A 22,056-nucleotide genomic window follows, 5' to 3' on the forward strand; every position below is an offset into this window, starting at 1 on the left:
TCTGTTTCGACTTTTCCTTTTCTGCTTCTTGGAGACTCTCTGGGCTCCACTGTCAGCTGCCAGCTGCATGCGCAGTTCCTCCTTCTCTTCCTCCTTTTTCCGTAGTAGAGCCACCTTCTCCCGATGTTCCGTAGACTTTCGGTGCTCCTCCATGATTTCTGTATGGTGGGAGTCGAAGTTACAAGTTGGGCAGGACAGGACATAGTAATATTCGGTGTCGTCCTGATCTAGGCCAGCGAGAGGGTCTTCTATTTCCTCCATACCCAGCTGGGCGTTAGCCAGCTTTTGTTCCAAGTCCAGACATCTTTCCTGAAGAGACTTCTTCATGCGTACCTCTTCATCCAGCTTTTTCTGGGCTTTCAGCAAGTCGTTTACTAATGACCTCATTTGAGATTTTACTACTTCAACTTCTTTTGGAGATTGATTGATCGGACTATTCAATCCCTCTACCGGAGCAGCTGTTTCAGCGGTCTGTTGTTCTACGTTGACGTGAGTCAGCGTACTTTTGGCATCCAAGGGCTGCTCTGTTGCAGTCATCTCAGTCTGTGTTGCCACCTCAGCTCTTCCAATAACCTTTGAGAGCTCCGAACCCCTTTCGTTTGAATATTGAAGTTCGTGTTCAAGTTTTTCCCATTTCAGAGTCCTGTCCTTCAGCATATGCAGGAGTTGGCTGACCGTTAACTCCTCTGACATCAGACGTTTTGTGTGCTCCTGCTCCATTTTCTCCATCAGCTGCTTCTGTTGTCTTTCCATATTCTCCAACTCTATATCAAAGAACTCTTTCGTTGCATTCAACTCTTGCTCAAAACGGCGAAGCATTTGTTCTAATTGCTGTTGTAGTTTGAAATGGAGTTGAGTTCGAGCCCGGTGTCCCTCAGAAATGGGCACATCAGTAGACTTGCCAGACTCAGAATCCACAGTTAAACTATGTTGTTGTTGCTCAGTGGAATTCTGTGCTGAAACTTTGTCTTTTGCACCTGAGTTGGGCTTACCATCATCCGTTCCAGAGTCTGGGCCGACTATCTTCACCGAGTTCTCACTCGTTATTGTTTGTAGGAAATGCCAGTCCATATTCATTTTCCTAATCCACTCCCGTCCTAGTAGTGGAGGACCTCCTTCAGATATCACATATAAGTCCATTATTTGACTGTCTTCGCCCTTGTGGACCACTGCAACCTCTATTTTCCCGATGGGGTACACTCTTTGCCCCGTGTATGTTTTCAATATAATCCCCGTATCCTGTAGGGGAATATGTTGGAATAACTTTCCGTAATCTTTCTTATTTATGACCGTCAATGCCGATCCAGTGTCCAATTCCAGTTTTACTTGGACTCCTTCTATCTGAAGAGTGACCCAAATTGTCTGGAGGTCTGCACCCTTACCAGCGTTGAGTACTCTTAAGCTAGCCAGTTCATTACAGCTTAAGCTAGCCAGTTCATTACTGCTAGCGTCTGAATCGGACTCCTGTTCGGTCACCTTGTGTACCTTTGCGTATTTTCCTTGCGGTGACTTCTTGTTGCTGGTCTTCTTCCCTGACCTGCATACTCTAGCTATATGTCCAAGCCTACCACAAGTTCTACATTCTTGGTTTTTAAACCAACACTGGTTCTGATCATGCGTTGTCTTTCCACAACGATAACATTTGCCAGAACTCACACCCAATTTGTGTGCACTGAGCTCCGGTGACCGTAGCTGCATTACTGACGTGCCTCTCGCTGCGGCTTCGTGTGCTGCTGCCATAGTGACCGCCTTCTCAAGCGTCAGCTCATTCTCCTCGAGCAGTCGCTTTTGTGTATCCTGTTTAAATAAACCACACACAAATTTGTCTCGTAGTGCATCTGCCAGTCCCGTTCCAAACTGGCAATATTTCGCTAATTTACGCAATTCCAGCAAATATTCAGCATTGCTTTCATGCTGTAGCTGCCTTCCGTCGTAAAATTTAAATCGTTCCGCTAGCATCAGCGGCGTGGGGTTTAGATGATCTTTCAGGACAGTAACAATCTCATCGAACGTCTTATCCGCCGGTTCATCTGGTGATAACAGGTGTTTCAATTGCCCGTATGTCTTCGCACCCATTAAATTTAATAATGTTAGAGCTTTATCTTGGTCACGAATTTTATTGGCCTTACAATAATTTTTTACTCTTTCAACATATATGGCCCAATCTTCGAGGTCACTATCAAAGGTGCTAATATTCCCGTGTTTAGGCATTGTAGATTTGCAATTTCTCAGATTTTATTTTGTTTACTTGTTATCAAAGATGGCGGCTTCCCGCTCTTGCCGTCGTCCTCCGCCCACAAAATGGCGGTTTTCCCGCGCTTGGCGGTCTTCACCCGTCCCCCGACGCCGTCTCCCTTCAGCCCCCGAGTGCGGCCCTTATCTTCGCCGCGATCGCCCGAGTGCGGCCCTTATCAGCGGATGCGATCGCTGGATCGCGAAGTGGCTCCCGACCGAAGCGGCTCTTGCTCGCTCCCTCCCGGGCTCTGGCTTACCCGCTCGCGCGTTTCACCGCGGCTCTTATCAGGGATTGCGATCGCCCTTATCTTCTCCAACTTCCCCAGCCCTGTCTTTGCAGCCAACGCTGCACGGCTTACCCCACCACCTAGGTTGAACAAGGAAACTGCAGAAAGACTTCTGTCAGTCGCTGGAAGCTGTCAGGATGGCTGCTGCACTCCAGTGCTCAGTCGCTGATGGAGGCTTCAGAGTCCTAAAGCCTGTCGCTTCTAGTGGGGTGGTGATGTTTGAAACCTCTCTTCAACTGCCGCAGGGTAAGAACCTGACTCGTCGCCAGTGTTAAGTATGTGTATTGTATTGAACAATTAACACAAAGACTTAAACGTATAACTCAAACAGGTCTTTACTGGTTGGAGGTAGGGACTATACGTAGGTCTTTACTTCATGCCCACAGGCGGGAACTGAGGGGAGATCAGTACCCACAGTACTATTTATATCCCTATGGCCAGGAGTGGTACTGCGTATCACTACGCCCTACAAGTAGTGCAGTCCTGTCCATAGGTTCAAAGTAGCACACATATTACATACACAACAGGAAAGCCGCTGTCGAGCTCTAAAAATCTAAAGGTAAGCTTAAAATAATACTTAATTGCCCCTTAACAATCCAGCTAATGATCTAAATTGATGTAGATTGTGAATAGCTGAGACCCAAGCACTGATCCTTGCATTGCCCCACTAGTTACAGACTGCCAATCCAAAAATGACCCATTTATTCCTACTCTCTGTTTTCTGTCCGTTCACCAATCCTCAATCCATGCTAGTGTATTACCCCCAATCCCACAAGCCCTAATTTTGTTTAACAACCTTTCACGTGGCATCTTATCGAATGCCTTCTGAAAATCCAAATACACCACATCCACTGGTTCCCCCTTATCTATTCTGCTAGCTGCAACCTCATAAAATTCTAACAGATTCATCAAACAAGATTTCCCTTTCATAAGAACATAAGAAATAGGAGCAGGAGTAGGCCAATCGGCCCCTCGAGCCTGCTCCGCCATTCAATAAGATCATGGCTGATCTGATCCTAACCGCCAATCTACTATCACAGAACCATCTCCTGAATCTAACAGAATTAGTCACACGAAATAGGAGCAGGATCAGGCTACACGGCCCCTGGGCCCGCTCCGCTACCCACAGGGCCATGACTGATCCGAACCTAGACTCATGTCCAAATTCCTGCTCGCTCCCCGTAACCCTTAATTCCCTTCTAGGAAACTGTCTATTTCTGTTTTAAATTTATGTAATGATGTAGCTTCTACAGCTTTTTGGGGCAGCATATTCCATGGACCTACCACCCTCTGAGTGAAGTAGTTCCTCCTCATCTCAGTTTTGAAAGAGCAGCCCCTTATTCTAAGACTATGCCCCCTAGTTCTAGTTTCACCCATCATCGGGAACATCCTCCCCGCATCCACCCGATCCAACCCCTTCACAATCTTATATGTTTCAATAAGATCGCCTCTCATTCTTCTGAACTCCAATGAGTAGAGTCCCAATCTACTCAACCTCTCCTCATATGTCCATCCCCTCATCCCCGGGATTAACCGAGTGAACCTTCTTTGTACTGACTCGAGAGCAAGTATGTCCTTTCTTAAGTATGGACACCAAAACTGTATGCAGTATTCCAGGTGCGGTCTCACCAATACCTTGTACAATTGAAGCAATACCTCCCTATTTTTATATTCTATCCCCCTAGCAATGAAAGCCAACATTCCATTGGCCTTCTTAATCACTTGCTGCACCTGAATACTAACCATAAATCCGTGTTGACTCTGCCCAATCATATTATTATTTTCTAAGTGCCCTGTTGCCACGTCCTTAATAATAGATTCTAGCATTTTCCCTACTACTGCTGAGGTCAGGCTAACTGGTCTGTAGTTCCCCGTTTTCTCTCTCCCTCCTTTCTTAAATAGCGGGGTTACATTTGCTGCCTTCCAATCCGCGGGAACCGTTCTAGAATCTATGGAATTTTGGAAAATGACAACCAATGCATCCACTATATCCAAGTACATCCTGCTCGATTTTCTCTTCCATTGAAGTATAACGGGTGGCTGATCTGCTACTGAATGTTTTGTACCTCTGCTGCAGTTGAATTTCAGCCTAATGTGTTTTATTTCTTGTACAAATATTTCTTATTTTTTTTTATGTTAAAGTACAGGTTTTCAAACTGGAGTCCGTTAGGAGATTCCCCCAGTCATCAGATTTGGGGGCCAGGCATTCATAAGCAGTATCATGGGAATTCTATAGTCCATGGGGGAAAAATTCAGTTGTTTGCGCCTACCATTAGCGCCTTAAGAGGGCGCTAATGGGGCGCAAAGCAACTAGCGCTCGGGCGCGGCAATGTTTGCGCCGCTCGCAAAATTAACTAGATCTTTTGCGGCGGCGCTAAACACTACCGCCACGATCTCCTGTGCCGGCAGATCATGACGTCAGTCAAGTGCGCAATGCCCCCGTAGCGCCCCGGACCGGATATTGTGTGGCGCCCCCCCCTGTCTTACCGCCTGCTGCTAGCAACGACAGGTTGAGGGGAGCGTTTTGCAGTCGGGAAAGGGACTGGGGGAGTGCTATTTAAAAGGTGACTGCTTCCTGCCTTTTTTTGTTGGTGACATTTTTGCACCACGCATTCTGAGAGAGAGAGAGAGACTTCTGGAGAGGTTCAACGCTGTGTGAAGGAGTTTTGAATACTGAGCAGCACTATGCAGGTTCATTTTGATTTCCCCTTCCTTGCTTCGCCAGCGCTCTGAGGTAGCGCCTCGCTCCTTGGACTTTGCGCCTTAAGACAGATGTGAAGCGCCTGATTTAGCGCTCCAATCACCTCCAGGGGCGATAAAAGCCAAGTTTGCTGTCGGAGGCGATAATTAGCGCCAGGCGCTAAACTTTGCACACGGCCGATAATGGCGCCCCAAATGGGGCGATACCGAATTTTTCCCCCTATATCTTTTCTACTTACTTACTTAGTAGCCTATTATTTCTGCTGCTGTACATGAGTAAAAAAAAAACATTTTCTACAACGATGGGACTGTTTACTTTGTGCACTGTTTCTTAGAAGCTAGCACAGGGAGTCCCTGGATGAGTATCAATACTTCCACATAGTCCCCAAAGTATTTCCATATTTTCAAGAGGTCCCTTGTATAGAAATGTTTGGAAACCACTGTGGAAAAAGCCCAGCCTTTCTTAACATAGTTGGTGGTAGGACTGTAAATGTTACCGTTTTAAACCCAAAATATGCCAATAAAGGGGGTGAAGTTTGATTCGGGCGGCAGTGCAGAACGGGCGATAGTGAATCGACAGCCCGTTTTACATTCCAATTGGAAATGAAAATTGGGCAGGGTGTAAGATACCCAATTTGCGATCGCCTATTTTGGGTTACCACCTAGATGAATTTCACCCCCAATGATTCTTAAAAAGGGTTAAGTATAAATTTCCATACGAGTAGTACAAAGTATTACATGATACCCCTAAGTTGAAACTAATAAAATATTAGGCTGAACTAATTGGTCTACAGTCTCTTAATGGGTGTCAATCAACTGCTGTATCCCGCACATTATCACATTACAATCTGGTTCGCAAAGAATCTCTATTCACCAACAAAAATGATAAATCCATGGAAAGTGTTTAAGTTTGGGATTTCACACATGCAAGGAGCAGAGAATAAATTCTATTCATATATAGAGGCCAATTCATTAAATATATTCAAGAAGGAGTTAGATATATTTCTTAAGGCTAAAGGGATCAAGGGATATAGGGAGAAGGCAGGAACAGGGTACTGAGTTTGGATGATCAGCCATGATCGCATTGAATGGTGGAGCAGGCTTGAGGGGCCAAATGGCCTACTCCTGCTCCTATCTTCTATGTTTCTATAGCAAACACCCTAAACCTTTATGAGGTCCAGTGTTTATACCTGAACATTTGTGAGGGATCCAGCGTCGCCAGCCAAAAACTGTAGGCATTTACATAATAGTTGCACGTTCCCCTCCCGTGGCATTCAATAAAGGGAGCAACACGAAATTCTTCTAAACACGAGCCGGGTGAAGCCAATGGTTGGCCTGATCCCTCTGCGCCCGAGCTTCTGTGCTGGAAGTGGAAGGGGGAAAAAAATACATGTTTGTATTAAAAAATTCACAAAAGTACAGATCAGAGAAATTAGTTTCAGAATAGGAGGCAGCTGTTTCAGTAAACTGGAAAATAGACAGAGAGTCATTGCTATGCTGCAGCCCTGCATCTTCTCATGGCCACCTCCACTGTGGCATTGTGGAGGGGAGGAAGTTAGCTACCCCCACCCTCCCCTGGCCTACTGACCACAGGAGATGTAAAGCCCAGTGAGACATGTATGAGGTGGAAGATTGAAGCATTTCATGCTTTCTGAAAAGAATAAAAAAGGAAGTACAAAATTGACAAGCGCATTGCTCTCTCTGACTTATTGTGACAATAGGTGACCACTGTGATATTACAAGGTACAGGCAAGTAGCAGGTGGAAGGATTCCAAAAAAAGGGAGTGGAGATTTCACAGGGAGAGGATAGAAGGGTTGGAGAAATTCCAGAGACTGGTCAATATGATTCAAATGAAAAACTAAGGTTACAGAAGAACACTCATACACCTGTCATGATTGTAAATTATTATTATTAAATTATTAGCTAACTTTTGTCTGAATCCTTTGCCCTAACATGGATTCCCATGGTTGCCATGACAATCCTTCATGTACATACCATTACAAAGGAATAGCCAATCCACAAGGACTTCCAACCCCTCGGGCATGGTGGGATCTGAACAGTTTGACTGTGTACAGCAAAGACCATTGCAGGACTTTCACAAACAATACACCTGCATAATGAGACACATCTCCTGTTAGCACAAACTTTAGAAAAGTGTTTATGGTCTACTCTTAATTCAAAGTTACTTAACTCAAATTGTCAGACTAATTTAATTTATTTAGCACTGAATTCTTTACATTTGTTTACATCTTAATTTGAATTATTGGACAATTCAATTTTTAGTGTGAAAAATGACTTTGAATTCTCAGTAGACTGTACTTATTACCATATCAATATAAGGAAAATTGAAAATTCAAATATATTAAAGCAGGCAACAATGATCTTTTTCTAAGAAAAAATGTCCTCTCCTTTGTGAATTATTAATTTTGTGGTCATCAAGGTGAAGGGCATTATTGGGAAATGGAACATAAGCCCGATCCAGTACTGAGCCGAATCCGTTCCTCACTCTGCACTGATACAGGTGAATTTCTAGTAGCGCTCACTGGGTAGCGATCAGAAGTAGGAATACTGGCTAATTTCTCCCTCCCCAACCTGGGATACAAAACCCAATTGTAGAACTCCTAACGTTATCCTGATCAACTAACTCAGCGTGTGCAGGGATTGAATCTGGGACTTTCCTGATCTTTAGGGCTCAACTATTCACTGGGTGACTTGCTAAGCCTGGGCTGTATTTTAATCTTTTAATTTCAGATGATATCCATAACTTTCTGGATTATTGAAGGCACTACCTGCTTATAAATGGCTGCAGCTCTTGTCCACTGATTGGAGCCATATCCAAAGGCATTTGTTTTGAAGTCGACAGCCAATAAGAATAGTCATTTCTTGATGCATAGTTACAGACATCATTAACATCACAGAACAAAAATGGCATGACGCTGAATCTTGGCAAGCAACTACCAGCAGCTCCTGAAAGCCACAGAAACATAGGAAGTAAATTAAACAAAGAAATGTAAAACTGAAATACATGTACTTCAGTTGGATTGGATTCATACAACATGTGCACTGTGTACAATACTATTTAAGCACTGCTTCCAGATGCCAAGTGGGACAGTAGCTTTCTTTAAGGCCGAATGGGAGTATGGCATTGTCGTCAAAAAGTGAACGGAACGCAAGTGTTGCTATCAAATGCCACATAGAATTGCAAAGTCCATGGCTTAGTCTCAATGTTGAGAATTTTGCGTCTCCCCTCATTATACACGAGAAAAAAACATTAGTGTTATATGCAAATACAAATATTTTAGGAAGCTTCATTGAAACACAAATATTTTGTTTCTCTCTCATGCATTTACTTGGATGCAATATCAAGTATTACTTTCCTTGAGGCCCTTAAATATATTAAAATTGATCTGCAATTATCATGTTTTAAATACATTAAAAAATTTAACATAAATTTGTTCAGGACTGGCGTAACATACCTAAATCTTGTCCATACGCACGCTTGTTGCCTTGCACAAAGAGGAGAGAGTAACCAACGTATAGCTGTTTAGTGCTGCCTGGGCACAAAGGTATCTCTATAGTTTGGCTATGTCGTGTAAAGATAAAACCTTGGATATCTGGTCTTGATGGTCCAGGGTGTCCCCAGTCTCCTTGCTTTCCTGGGGGACCTGGATACCCCTGTGGTCCTAATTTTAAACAAAAATACCATTTGTTCCATTTGCGACAAGAAGAAGAATTATTAGTGAGGTTATTGCCTCTTTTTTGGAATGTGCTTTCACTTTCTCCTGTAAGGTACATAAACAAACTGTTCGCATTCCTCTGCCAATATTGCTGTATAACCAGCCTGTAGGAGGTAGGCAGAAGTGGTCTAGGAAATGTATTCTCTGACTGACTTTTTGGGAAAGTTGTTGGTTTCATTGTATATCTCCTTATCAAGGGAGTGGTGAGCATGTGGGACTCACTGGCATGAATCTGTGTCCTATTACTTTTTGGCAAAGCATGTTACAGCTTCAGTGCGCTTTATTGCAGCATTGCCAGAATGCCCTCAGCATCTAAAACAAAATAATATTTAGATAACAATATGTAGAGTCTGTTGGAGTATTGAGAGAATAGGAGGGGATTTTAACTCCCTCCGCCCGGTGGAAACGGAGCAATAACAAGTTAAAATCGAGGCAGTCGACTTACCCGTTCCACCACCATATTTCCTGGGGCCTTCTGCTGTGCGGCCTAGGCAGCTACCTGAATCAGGTGGAAACCTCATGCATCCATGCAAATCAAGGTCTTATGACATGCATAAGACCTGACATGAATCAGTTATTCATGAAAGAAAGACTTATGAAATAATACTGAGCAGCCTACGGGTGGCGCTGTCCAGGGAGAGTATAAATACTCGGGCACGGGCCCAGCTTGCACAGGACATTCTTAACAGGAACTAGTGAAGGACACAACTAGACCTCCATGTTGTAAAACAGTTGATTAAAGCTTTGTTTAACACTTAGATCAAGTGCCTAGTAGTTTTCTTACGTCAAGACCCATATGCAATTTTAGTGTTCTGTGGGACGGAGCATGCGCTATGGACGCCCCAGTCAGTAAAACGTGGAGAAGATGTTGCTACTTGTGGGGAGTCCAAAACGAGGGGGCATAAATATAAGATAGTCGCTAATAAATCCAATAAGGAATTCAGAAGCAACTTCTTTACTCTTAGTGGTGAGAATGTGAAACTTGCAATCACATGGCGTGGTTGAGGCGATTAGCATAGATGCATTTAAGGGGAAGCTAAATAAGTGCATGAGGGGGAGAAAGAAATAGGATATATTGCTAGGGCGAGATGAGGTAAGATGGCAGAAGGCTTGTGCCGAGCACAAACACTATTTTTGTGTTGTAAAATTCTATGTAATTCTTTGTAAAACCTGGTGGCCAAGAGGAAGAGGCTCGAAAAAGGTAAGTGCTATTTAGAAGATAGGAGCAGGCCATTCGGCCCCTCGAGCCTGTTCCGCCATTTAATGTCCAAAGATGTGCGGGTTAGGTTGATTGGCCATGATAAAAAAAAAAAAAAAAATTGGCCCTTAGTGTTAGGGGGGATTAAATACGTGGGGTTACGGGGATAGGGCTTGGGTGGGATGGCTGTTGGTGTAGGGACCGGGTGCGAGGGTTTGGATGATCAGCCATGATCTCGTTGAATGGCGGAGCAGGCTCGAAGGGCCGAATGGCCTACTCCTGCTCCTATCTTCTATGTTTCTATTTAATGAGATCATGGCTGATCATCCAAATTCAGTACCCTGTCCCAGCTTTCTCCCCATGTCCCTTGATCCTTTTAGCCTTAAGAAATATATCTAACTCCTTCTTGAATATATTTAATAAGCTGGCCTCAACTGCCTTCTGTGGTAGAGAATTCCACAGGTTCACCACTCTTTGGATGAAGAAACTCCTCCTCATCTCAGTCCTAAATGGCTTACCCCTTATCCTTAGACTGTGACCCCTGGTTCTGGACTCCCCTGCCATCGGGAACATCCTTCCTGCATCTAGTCTGCCTAGTCCTGTTAGAATTTTATAAGTTTCAATGGGATCCCCTCTCATTCTTCTAAACTCTAGTGAATATAAGCCTAATTGACTCAATCTCTCTTCATACGTCATTCCTGCCATCCCAGGTATCAGTCTGATGAATCTTCGCTTCACTCCCTCCATGGCAAGAACATCCTTCCTCACATAAGGCGACCAAAACTGCATACGATACTCAAGGTGTGGTCTCACCAAGGCCCTGTACAACTGCAGCAAGACATCCTTGCTCTTGTACTAGAATCCTCTCGCTATGAAGGCCAACATACCATTTGCCTTCTTAACCGCCTGCTGCACCTGCATGTTTACCTTCAGCGACTGGTGCACAAGGACGCCCAGGTCTCGTTGCACTTCCCCTTTTCCCAATCTATTGCCATTGTGGGACCAGGAGGAGCAGACCTCAATGAATAATGTGGGCCACTGCCAATTCCGCCATCCCACCACACCGACACCCCCCACCACACCCGACACCTCTGGGATCGCACCATCCCCCATGTCCTACCTTTCTACCAGTGGGGTCAGCCTCCAGGCTGCCCGCTATTGCCCTCCCAATTAAAATAAAGTGCCACTGTTTTGATTGAAGAGTATTTGGCAAATCTATTTGTGCTTGTTTACAAACATGTGATGGCGTAAATTGTTTTAAATTATATCATTGGTTCAAATGCATGTAATAGTATAAAGATAAAATGACACATGCCTCTTCTCACTGTTCTCCCTTCCCAATTAATAATAAAGATCAGTAAGAATTCATCGTAGAATTATTTGAAACTGTTGTCTCGTTTACCTTGCTGTCCAAGAAATCCTGGGGACCCCTTTGATCCTGATTGCCCTACACCTCCAGGAGGCCCATTACGACCAAGTGGACCAGGTGGACCTGGGTTTCCTGTGTGTGAAACAAAAAGAAATTGTTTACAGTATCATTTTACAATAATAACAACTTGTATTTACATAATGTCTTTAATGTAGGAAAACGTAATCAGACAACAATTGACACCGAGCTAAAGAAACAGATATTTGGATGGGTGACTAAAAGTTGTGTTAAAGAGGCAGGTTTTAAAGAGGATCTTAAAAGAGGAGGGTGAGCTGGAGAGGTGGAGAGGTTTAGGGAGGGAATTCCAGAGCTTAAGGCCTAGACAGCTGAGGGCACGGCCATCAATGGCAAGGCAAAAGGAGTGGGGGATGTGTAAGAGGCCAGAGAAGGAACATAGAGTTCCTGGAGGGTTGTAGGGCTGGTGGAGGAATACAGAGATAGGAAAGCAAAGCCATGAAGGGATTTGAGCCAACGTAGGTCAACGAGCATAAGTGGAGTGGGGGAACGGAACTTGGTGTGGGGTAAGATACGGGCAGCAGACCTCTGGATGGGCTGAAGTTTTGGCGGGTGGAGGATGGGAGGCCGTCCAGGAGAGAATTGGTCTGGAGGTGACAAAGGCATGGAAAAGGGTTTCAGCAGCAGATGGACTGAGGTAGGGGCAGAGGTGGGCCATGTTACAGAGGTGAAAGTAGGCAGCTTTTGTGACAGAGAGGATACGGGATTGGGATTAAAAGCTCAGCTTGAGGTGAAATGGGACGCCGAGGCTGCAAAGTTGACACCAATAGAAAGGAAATTCAGGCGATGTGTAAAATGGGTAGATGATCCACTGCTGTCAGTTTTCCACCAGACAGGTCGAGTTAAAATCAACCCCTCTGTATTATTTAAGAAATGTTTGAAAGTTTTTTTTTAGAACTGTGGTATTGTAACCCACTGTCTACAAAGTCATATTTTTTCACCATTTCGTGCAGTCTAGATCTGTAAGGTGACAGTCCAATTACTTGCAGCTCAGTAATGGCTAAGAAATTTCTCTTAACGTAGCTACTTCCAGGTAATCATATCATTAGAAGTCAGCACTGGCATCATGGCTGTGCAGGAATGTGCCGATCTTCTTTGCTTACTCTGCTGGATTATGTCAAGAAAGACCAGAGGCTACAAAATAAAACTCACTCTCAGTGCTGATGGGAGCTAGGGAGGGGTAGATTTTCAATTTACCGCCCAGATCTAAGACTGGTGTTGCGGATCAGCCACCCGATATAGAAACAGCTGGATTTTTATTTCCATTGAAATGCTAGTTTTACATCCAGATGGCAAGTTGAAAATCCACCCCAGAGGGACCAACCTTCTACGCCAAAGAGAGACGGAATAAATGCAAGAGAACAAATAGGAATGGGGCGAAAGCACTATAGAACAAATATAGAGTTAGAAATTTGGGCCTGAAACAGCACGTGCCAGAAGACAGAGGCCCGACACTTGTCCAAAATTGGGCCTCGGGCCTCATTAGCCTAATTCCGGCGAGCTGTGGCACCAGACGGGTGTCCGGTGGCAGCTTGCTGCTTTCCAGCAGACCAACCTGGGACGGTTATGGCGGCTGGCAGTGGCTCTCAGCTGGTCCTGGAAGGGGGTGGGCCAGATAATGGGAGATGGGGAGGAGCGTGGGCCGGTACTTGCTTGTATTGGTGTTGTGGTGCCAGGAGGAGCACTCTTGTTCCTCCTGGCTCCACATGAAGGCAAGTTAAGATTGAAGAACCCCTGGTCATGCAGCAGCAAGAACCTGAAAAACTGAAGGTAAGCATGGCTGGCGCATGCTCCCCTCGGTGCTGACAAATTTCTGAGAGGTGCCCTGAAACATGCATTGGACCCTTCATTAGCATATGCAAGAAGCCTGATGCCTATTTCAAGTGGCCGCCTGTGACGCCTAAATAGCGTGAGATCCAATATGGCATTAGACCCATTTCAGGCTCCCTTTGAGTGCAAGATAGAGCCTCGCAAAATTAGTTGCTTTTGCCCACGTTTTACGCCTGTAAAATGGGCGAAATGGGTTCAATTTTTCCCTCACAGAGAGGTTAGGATGCTTATGAGAAAGACAGAGTGACTCAATTATCAGATTCCTTTAGAGTTTAGAATGTACCAATACACCCAGGCAGGCCAGGAGATCCAGGAGTTCCACTTTGTCCTTCAGGCCCTGGCGGACCCGGAAAGCCAAGATCACCCTTTACGCGTATTATCTCTACGATAGATGGTAACCCTTTTGGACCTAAGAACAAACATAAGCACTTACAGGCAAAATAGGAACAATTCCAAAAAGATAAATTTAAATTAAAAAAAATTTCTTTAAAAGAGATATCCATTTTTATCACAATTAATGAACCTCTAACAAAACTGTAAGAACACATAGGCCTCGAATCTCCCAGGATCGTACTTATGCAGAAATTACGAGTGTCATTCTTCTCATTACCAATGAACTGGAGAATATCAGAATGACAATCTTGTAGCTTCAATCCCATACTTTGCAGGCGGGTGTTCAATGAAAACTGCAGCTCATTGCAACAGACCCTATTGCGTGCCTTAGCATAAGGTTTTACTATGTGCTTCTAAAAGGACATTAAAATGAATTTCAAAAGTTGAAAACAACTAATGACACCAGATGGGATATTATCACCGTCACCTTGCTGTCAATAAATAAAATGTCTTGCAAGATATTTCAGTTTATGACCCAATGGGGGAAAAATTCAGTTGTTTGCGCCTCCCGTTAGCAACTTAAGAGGGCGCCAATTGGGGCGCAAAGCAACTAGTGCCCAGGCGTGGCGATGTTTGTGCCGCTCGCGAAATTAACTAGACATTTTGCGGCGGCGCTAAACACTACCGCCACGATCTCCTGCGCCGGCAGATCATGGCGTCAGTCGAGTGTGCAACGCCCCGTTAGCGCCCCAGATCGGATATTGAGTGGCGCCCCCTGCCTTACCGCCTGCCGCTAGCAACGACAGGTTCAAGGGAGCGTTATGCTGTCAGAAAGGGACTAGGGGAGCGCTATTTAAAGGCGACCGCTTCCTGCCTTTTTTTGTTGGTGACATTTTTGCACCACACAGTCTGAGAGAGAGAGGGAGAGACTTCTGGAGAGATTCAATGCTGTGTGAAGGAGTTTTGAGTACTGAGCAGCACTTTGCAGGTTTATTTTGATTTGCCCTTCCTTGCTTCGCCAGCGCTCTGAGGTAGCGCCTCGCTCCTTGGCCTTTACGCCTTAAGACAGGTGTGTAGCGCCTGATTTAGTGCTCCAATCACCTCCAGGGGCGATAAAAGCCCAGTTTGCTGTCGGAGTCGATAATTAGCACCAGGCGCTAAACTTTGCGCACGGCCAATAACAGCGCCCCAAATGGGATGATACCGAATTTTTCCCCCAATGACTTTAATATTTTCTCCCCTATGCTTTGCTCCCGTTAATCTGTAAAGTTACCTGGTTTCCCAAGCGATCCTTGTTGTCCTGCATCTCCTGTCTGGCCTTGGACTCCTTTGTCACCTTGTATACCTGCAGCAGAAAGATTATTAAAATTAGAATTGCATAGAATATACAGCACAGAAACAAGCCATTTGGCCCAACCAGTCCATTGGAACCTGAAGAATACCTGTTCATTCATCAAGACACTGAACCATACTATATTTTTTCCTACCTCCAATGTAATTTCAATGCAAATGGAAACTCTTGCCTGGAATTTCCTGGAACGTTTCGGCATAACTACGGCATACGAACAACATCATGCTGGTTTTTACCAAGGAAATTCATGCATAACTGACTTATGCCGGTTTTATGCCAAAGCATCATTATGGACGAATTTTCGCAATAGTTTGCGCCACTTTCTATATACGTCCATCGAAACCCTCTATCTCTCATTTACATAGCTTCTATACCCCCTTCCCACGCAAAATACCAGCTTATGCGTATTTTCTAGATTTTTTCTTGATTTACGCAAATGATGCTCTAGTGTAGATCTACGCCTGAAAATTTAGGCGCAGCACGAACCAAAGTTATCTGATATTGTCATAACTCAGATTTTTGGAGTGTGATAGCGATTTTCTTAGTGATTTTTGTTGAATTCTCTAACTGAGACCTGCACTTTACTTAGCCAAGGTGCTGTCAGTCTCAGTGCACCTGTAATTCTTTGCCCCCCCCCAGCCTCTCCACCCATATGTTCAGAAGGACTAAGCAGCTGGAATGGCCTTCCCAATGGATCCTTGTTCTGCATAATAATGGAAGAGAAAGAGGAGCATCAGAGGCAAGAGACTCTGAAAGTGAGGCACCATGGCAGAAAGTAGTGACAGAGTGAATTCACTAGCGCAGCAACATAATGGCTGGGAAATTCCTTGGTGCTGCTCCCACTCTGCCGCCGTTATTTGGCCGGAAGTGGGTCGGAAACACCATTTATGTGCTTCATAATCAGAGAATCACCTGCAATGTCTTCTCTTCCCACCCCTGCACTGTTACCTCTGGTGTCCCCCAAGGATCTATCCTTGGCCCCTCTCCTATTTCTCATCTACATGTTGCCCCTTGGCGACATCATCTGAAAACATCGCATCAATTTCCACGTGTACGCTGACGACACCCAGCTCTACCTCACCACCACTTCTCTCGACCCTTCCACGGTCTCTAAATTGTCACACTGCTTGTCTGACATCCAGTACTGGATGAGCAGAAATTTCCTCCAAATATTGGGAAGACCGAAGCCATCGTCTTCGGTCCCCCGCCACAAACTCCTTTCCCTAGCCACCAAATCTATCTCTCTCCATGGCATCTGTCTGAGGCTGAACCAGACTGTTCGCAACCTTGGTGTCATATTTGACCCCGAGATGAGCTTCTGACCACATATCCGTGCCACCACTAAGACCGCCTATATCCACCTCCATAACATCACCCGACTCCCCCCTGCCTCAGCCCATCTGCTGCTGAAACCCTCATCCATGCCTTTGTTACCTCTGTTCCAACGCACTCCTGGCCGGCCTCCCCCTTCGTAAATTTGAGGTCATCCAAAACTCTGCTGTCCGCATCCTAATTCGCACCAAGACCTGTTCCCTCATCACACCTGTGCTTGCTGACCTACGTTGGCTCCTGGTTAAGCAATGCCTCGATTTTAAAATTCTCATCCTTGTTTTCAAATCCCTCCATGGCCTCGCCCCTCCCTATCTCTGTAATCTCCTCCAGCCCTACAAATCTCCAAGATATCTGCGCTCCTCCAATTCTGGCCTCTTGAAACATGGAAACATAGAAAAATAGGAGCAGGAGTAGGCCATTCGGCCCTTCGAGCCTGCTCCGCCATTCAATATGATCATGGCTGATCCTCTATCTCAATACCATATTCCCGCTCTCTTCCCCGTACCCCTTGATGCCTTTTGTGTCTAGAAATCTATCTATCTCCTTCTTAAATATATTCAGTGACTTGGCCTCCACAGCCTTCTGTGGTAGAGAATTCCACAGGTTCACCACCCTCTAAGTGAAGAAATGTCTCCTTATCTCAGCCCTAAATGTCCTACCCCGTATCCTGAGACTGTGACCCCTCGTTCTAGACCCCTCAGTCAGGGGAAACATCCTCCCTGCATCCAGTCTGTCTAGCCGTGTCAGAATTTTATACGTTTCAATGAGATCCCCTCTCATTCTTCTAAATTCTTGTGAATACAGGCCTAATCGACCCAATCTCTCCTCATATGACAGTCCTGCCATCCCAGGAATCAGTCTGGTGAACCTTCGCTGCACTCCCTCTATGGCAAGTATATCCTTTCTTAGGTAAGGAGGCTAAAACTGCACACAGTACTCCAGGTGTGGTCTCACCAAGGCCCTGTACAACTGTAGTAAGACATCCTTGCTCCTGTACTCAAATCCTCTTGCAATGAAGGCCAACATACCATTTGCCTTCCTAACTGCTCGCTGCACCTACATGTTTGCTTTCAGTGACTGGTGTACAAGGACACCCAGGTCCCTTTGTACATCAGCATTTCCCAATCTAGCACCATTTAAATAATACTCTACCTTTCTGTTTTTCCTACCGAAGTGGATAACTTCACATTTATCCACGTTATACTGCATCTGCCATGTATTTGCCCACTCACTCAACTTGTCTAAATCGCCTTGAAGCCTCTTTGCATCCTCCTCACAACTCACAATCACACCTAGTTTCATGTCATCAGCAAACTTGGAAATATTACATTTGGTTCCCTCGTCCAAATCATTGATATATACTGTGAATAGCTGGGACCCAAGCAGTGATCCCTGCGGTACCCCACTAGTCACCGCCTGCCACCCCAAAAAAGACCCATTTATTCCTACTCTCTGTTATCTGTCTGTTAGCCAATTTTCAATCCATGCCAGTATATTACCCCCAATCCCATGTGCTTTAATTTTGCACACTAACTTCTTATGTGGGACTTTATCAAAGGCCTTCTGAAAATCCAAATACACCACATCCACTATTTCGCCCTTATCTATTCTACCAGTTACTTCCTCAAAAAACTCCAGTAGGTTTGTCAAACAGGATTTCCCTTTCATAAATCCATGTTGACTCTGTCTAATCCCATTCATATTTTCTAAATGTCCTGTTATGACATCCTTTACAATAGACTCTAGCATTTTCCCTACTGCTGATGTTAGGCTAACCGGTCTGTAGTTCCTTATTTTCTCTCTCCCTCCTTTTTTAAATAGTGGGGTTATGTTTGCCACCCTCCAATCTGCAGGAACTGTTCCATAATCTATAAAATTTTGGAAGATGATTTTTTTACTAATACTAATTTCCTTTAATTCCTCCTCCTCACTAGACCCTTGGTTCCCTAGCATTTCTGGGAAGTTATTTTTGTCCTCTTCCGTGAAGACAGAACCAAAGTATTTGTTTAATTGCTCAGCCATTTCCTTGTTCCCCGTTATAAATTCTCCCGTTTCTGACTGTAAGGGACCTACATTTGTCTTCACTAATCTTTTTCTTTTTACATACTTGTAAATGCTTTTAGAATCCGCTTTTATGTTCCTTGCAAGTTTACTCTCATACTCTATTTTTCCCCCCTTAATCAATCTCTTGGTCCTTTTTTGCTGAACTCTAAACTGCTCCCAATCCTCAGGCTCGCTACTTTTTCTGGCAACTTTATATGACTCCTCGTTGGATCTAATATTATCCTTAATTTCTTTTGTTAGCCATGTTTGGGCCGCTTTTCCTTTTGTGTTTTTGTGCCAGAAAAGAATGTATAACTGTTGCAATTCATGCATTCATTCCTTAAATGTTATCCACCGTCATGTCTTTTAATGAAGCTCCCCAATCTATCATAGCCAACTCTCTCCTCATACCTTCGTAGTTTCCCTTGTTTAGATTTAGGACCCTAGTTTCGGATTGGACATCTTCATTTTCCATTTTAATGAAGAATTCTATCATGTTATGGTCACTCTTCCCTAAAGGACCCCGCACAACAAGATTATTAATTAACCCCTTCTCATTGCACAATACCCAATCTAGGATAGCCTGTTCCCTAGTACTGGTCTAAAAAACCATCTCGTACACACTCCAGGAAATCATCCTCCACAGTATTATTGCTAATTTGATTTGGCCAGTCTATATGTAGATTAAAGTCACCCATGATTACTGTAGTACCCTTGTTACATGCATCTCTAATTTCCTGTTTGACGCTATCGCCTATATTACCACTACTGTTTGGAAGCCTATAGACAACACCCACCAATGTTTTCTGCCCCTTGGAGCTTCTTAGCTCCACCCAGACTGATTCTACATCTTGATTTTCTGAGTCAATATCCTTTCTCACTATTGCTTTACCAACAAGGTCACCCCACCTCCTTTTCCTTTTCACTTGTCCTTCCTAAATATCGAATATCCTTGGATATTCAGCTCCCAGCCTTGGTCACCCTGCACCCATGTCTCCATAATCGCAATTATATCATATCCGTTTACATCTATTTGAGCTGTTAATTTGTTTACCTTATTATGAATGCTTCGTGCATTCAGATACAGTGCCTTTAGATTTGTCTTCTTAACATTTTTAGACATCTTAACATTTTTTTGTACTATGGCCCTATTTGTCTTATTACCATTTTTTCTTACCTGGACCCTATTTGTTAGTGCACTCCTTTGTTTGTACGCTCTGTCCCTTCCTGACACAATCTGGTTATCCTTACCCCAATCACTTTCCTGCACTGCTTCCTAGTCTTTTCTCTTTAGCATTCTAGATTTCTCTCCACCAGGACAGCCCCAATTTTAATTGCTCCGTCATTGGTGGCCGTGCCTTCAGCTGCCAAGGCCCTAAGCTCTGGAATTCCTTCCCTAAACCTCTCTGCCTCTCTTTCCTCCTTTAAGACGCTTCTTAAAACCTACCTCTTTGATCAAGCTTTTTGGTCATCTGCCCTAATATCTACTTACCTGGCTCTGTGTCAAATTTTGTTCGATAACGCTCCTGTGAAGCGCCTTGGGACATTTTACTACATTAAAGACGCTATATTAACACAAGTTGTTGTTTGTTGTTGTCACCAGGGATTCCCTCACACGTCTGGCGAAGTAATACCGAAGGAGCAGGAGCAGCTCCGACGAATTTCCACCTACGTCTGGTGGCAATGCCAACCTCAGAAGGTAATTCTGAATAACTCAGGCTTTAACGCTGTTAACAATTTTCTTTTCGACTCTAGTGTTGAATGCTGCCGAAACTGACACCATGTTGAAGGTGTGCAAATTAATCCTTGTTGCTCGAAATAGCAATGGAGCCGCTGCCTTTTTAGCTGCATGTCAAAATGAGAGACTAAACCAGAAGCAAGTTCCACTCCAGTAGGCCTGGTGCTAAAATGTCAGGCATCTCAACGGGGCAACTGAGAGTTCAGAACTCATATTTAACTGAGATTCACACTTTCCCCTTATTATGCACGATTTGGTGGTTCTTGCCAGACCATCAAATGATGAAGGACTGCTGCTGTGAAGAATCAGAGTGCTCTATTTAACACCCTCCATGCAATACAGACACACACAGTACAGCCTTTATTTTTTTCGAGGGGAATGCACCATTTTAAAAGTAGCTTAGAAAAGTATCTGCAGTTCATAAAAACTTACAGCGCAGAAGGAGGCCATTCGGCCTGGCGTGCCGGCGTTACTTCACTGGACTTGCGCTAGAACTTGCAACACAAGTGGGCAACAGTTTCTGGTCCTGCATTGCGCCGGTTTCACACTGATCTTTACATGCCGACATAGGCGAATGAGCTTGGCGGGACATTTCGACACAGAATTTATGCTGTGGGATACTAACGTATAATCCCTCAACACAGTCACCTGCAACTCCTCGCTGCTACTAACCTGCACCCTTGGCTATGATTTGGTTCCCAGTGGAGCTGCTTTGGCCACTGATTCGTGCCCCTAGCTGATATTTGATGGATCTCCCCCTCCCCATCCTGCCTCCCATATTAAAAGCAGTGAACAGGCGAGCGATCCGCTCTGCTCGTCTACTGCCCAAGCAGTCAAAGTGAAAATCATCTCCCCGTAGTGTGAGAAGATACATTTATATTCCTGCTGCAAGTGCACATTAATGTTCCTTCGGCGGGAAGTTACAGCGAAATCCGCAAATTACTACTCATCATTGCAAGTTCATGCTGGAGTTGGTAGTTTTTAAATCAGAAATTACAACAATATTAAATACAGCAGAAACACAAATATTCCTGAGCAATACCTGGGAACCCTGGAGTACCGGTTGAAGCCCTCTCGCCTTTGGGACCTTGACCCGACGTACCAGGAATTCCCTGCACAATTGAAGGAAGAGAAGAACCAAAAAACACAAGAGGTTAATGTTCTGTCTGGTGGGGGTGTTGGGGGGGGGGGGAAACACTTGCCCACCAGCAGCGCACATTAGAAAATCGCCTTTATGCACACTAAAGTGAACATGGTTTAGTGACTACACTTCCTTTCAGCCTATTACATGTTCTTCCTAATTACTCTACTCTGATAATGTGCACACTCCAGTTACAAGGATTACATGAGTAGGAGTCACAATGCCCGTGATGTCATTACCTAGGCATACATCTATCATGGATGAATGCCCTCTGCTATTTTCATACGGCTATCAAAAAAATGTCAACTACTCTTTAACCCCCGATATTTACGGGGAGGCAGACAGGGTGCAGGGGAGCGCAGGGAAAAACACGGCAAGGCCAGGGGCGGGGAGATCCCGCTGAATTTAAAGCCAAAAGCTCATTATAATAGTTTTCTTCCATTTCACGCCCGGTAGCCGGCCAAATTGACAAGCTGGCTGGTTGCTGGGCGGGAAAACCAGCGGCAGGAGGCTGCAGCTGGGGACCCTTGGGGACGGTCCCCGGCAATCAGGAGGGGGAAGGGCTGGTGGTGGGGGGGGCCGGAGATCTGTGATAGTGGCTGGGGGGATAGAGAGGGCCGAAGGCTTCCTTGATGGGCTGGGGGAGCACTCCTGCTCCTCCTGGCCCACAAGCAGTGCTGCAAAAG

At 44.8% G+C, this 22,056-nt stretch overlaps 1 protein-coding gene across 6 annotated transcripts in view; it reads right to left on the reverse strand.

Moving 5' to 3' along the window:
• The window catches only part of LOC147115585 (mitochondrial fission factor-like), a 305,832-nt gene that overhangs the window by 41,613 nt on the left and 242,163 nt on the right, over positions 1 to 22,056 (reverse strand). For all 6 annotated transcript variants that reach the window (XM_085989955.1, XM_085989954.1, XM_085989953.1 and 3 more), the window contains 8 exons: positions 21,272 to 21,341; positions 15,039 to 15,110; positions 13,716 to 13,841; positions 11,561 to 11,659; positions 8,700 to 8,906; positions 8,013 to 8,190; positions 7,219 to 7,333; positions 6,413 to 6,585 (listed from right to left, as the gene is read on the reverse strand). In XM_085989955.1, the coding sequence (XP_085846081.1) occupies positions 6,413 to 6,585; positions 7,219 to 7,333; positions 8,013 to 8,190; positions 8,700 to 8,906; positions 11,561 to 11,659; positions 13,716 to 13,841; positions 15,039 to 15,110; positions 21,272 to 21,341 (1,040 nt within the window). The remainder of the gene's footprint in view (positions 1 to 6,412; positions 6,586 to 7,218; positions 7,334 to 8,012; positions 8,191 to 8,699; positions 8,907 to 11,560; positions 11,660 to 13,715; positions 13,842 to 15,038; positions 15,111 to 21,271; positions 21,342 to 22,056) is intronic.

The sequence above is a fragment of the Somniosus microcephalus genome, chromosome 6 (genome assembly GCF_052327205.1).
Source record: "Somniosus microcephalus isolate GS21.2 chromosome 6, FLI_Smic_1.0, whole genome shotgun sequence".
Classification (NCBI taxonomy): Eukaryota; Metazoa; Chordata; class Chondrichthyes; order Squaliformes; family Somniosidae; genus Somniosus; species Somniosus microcephalus.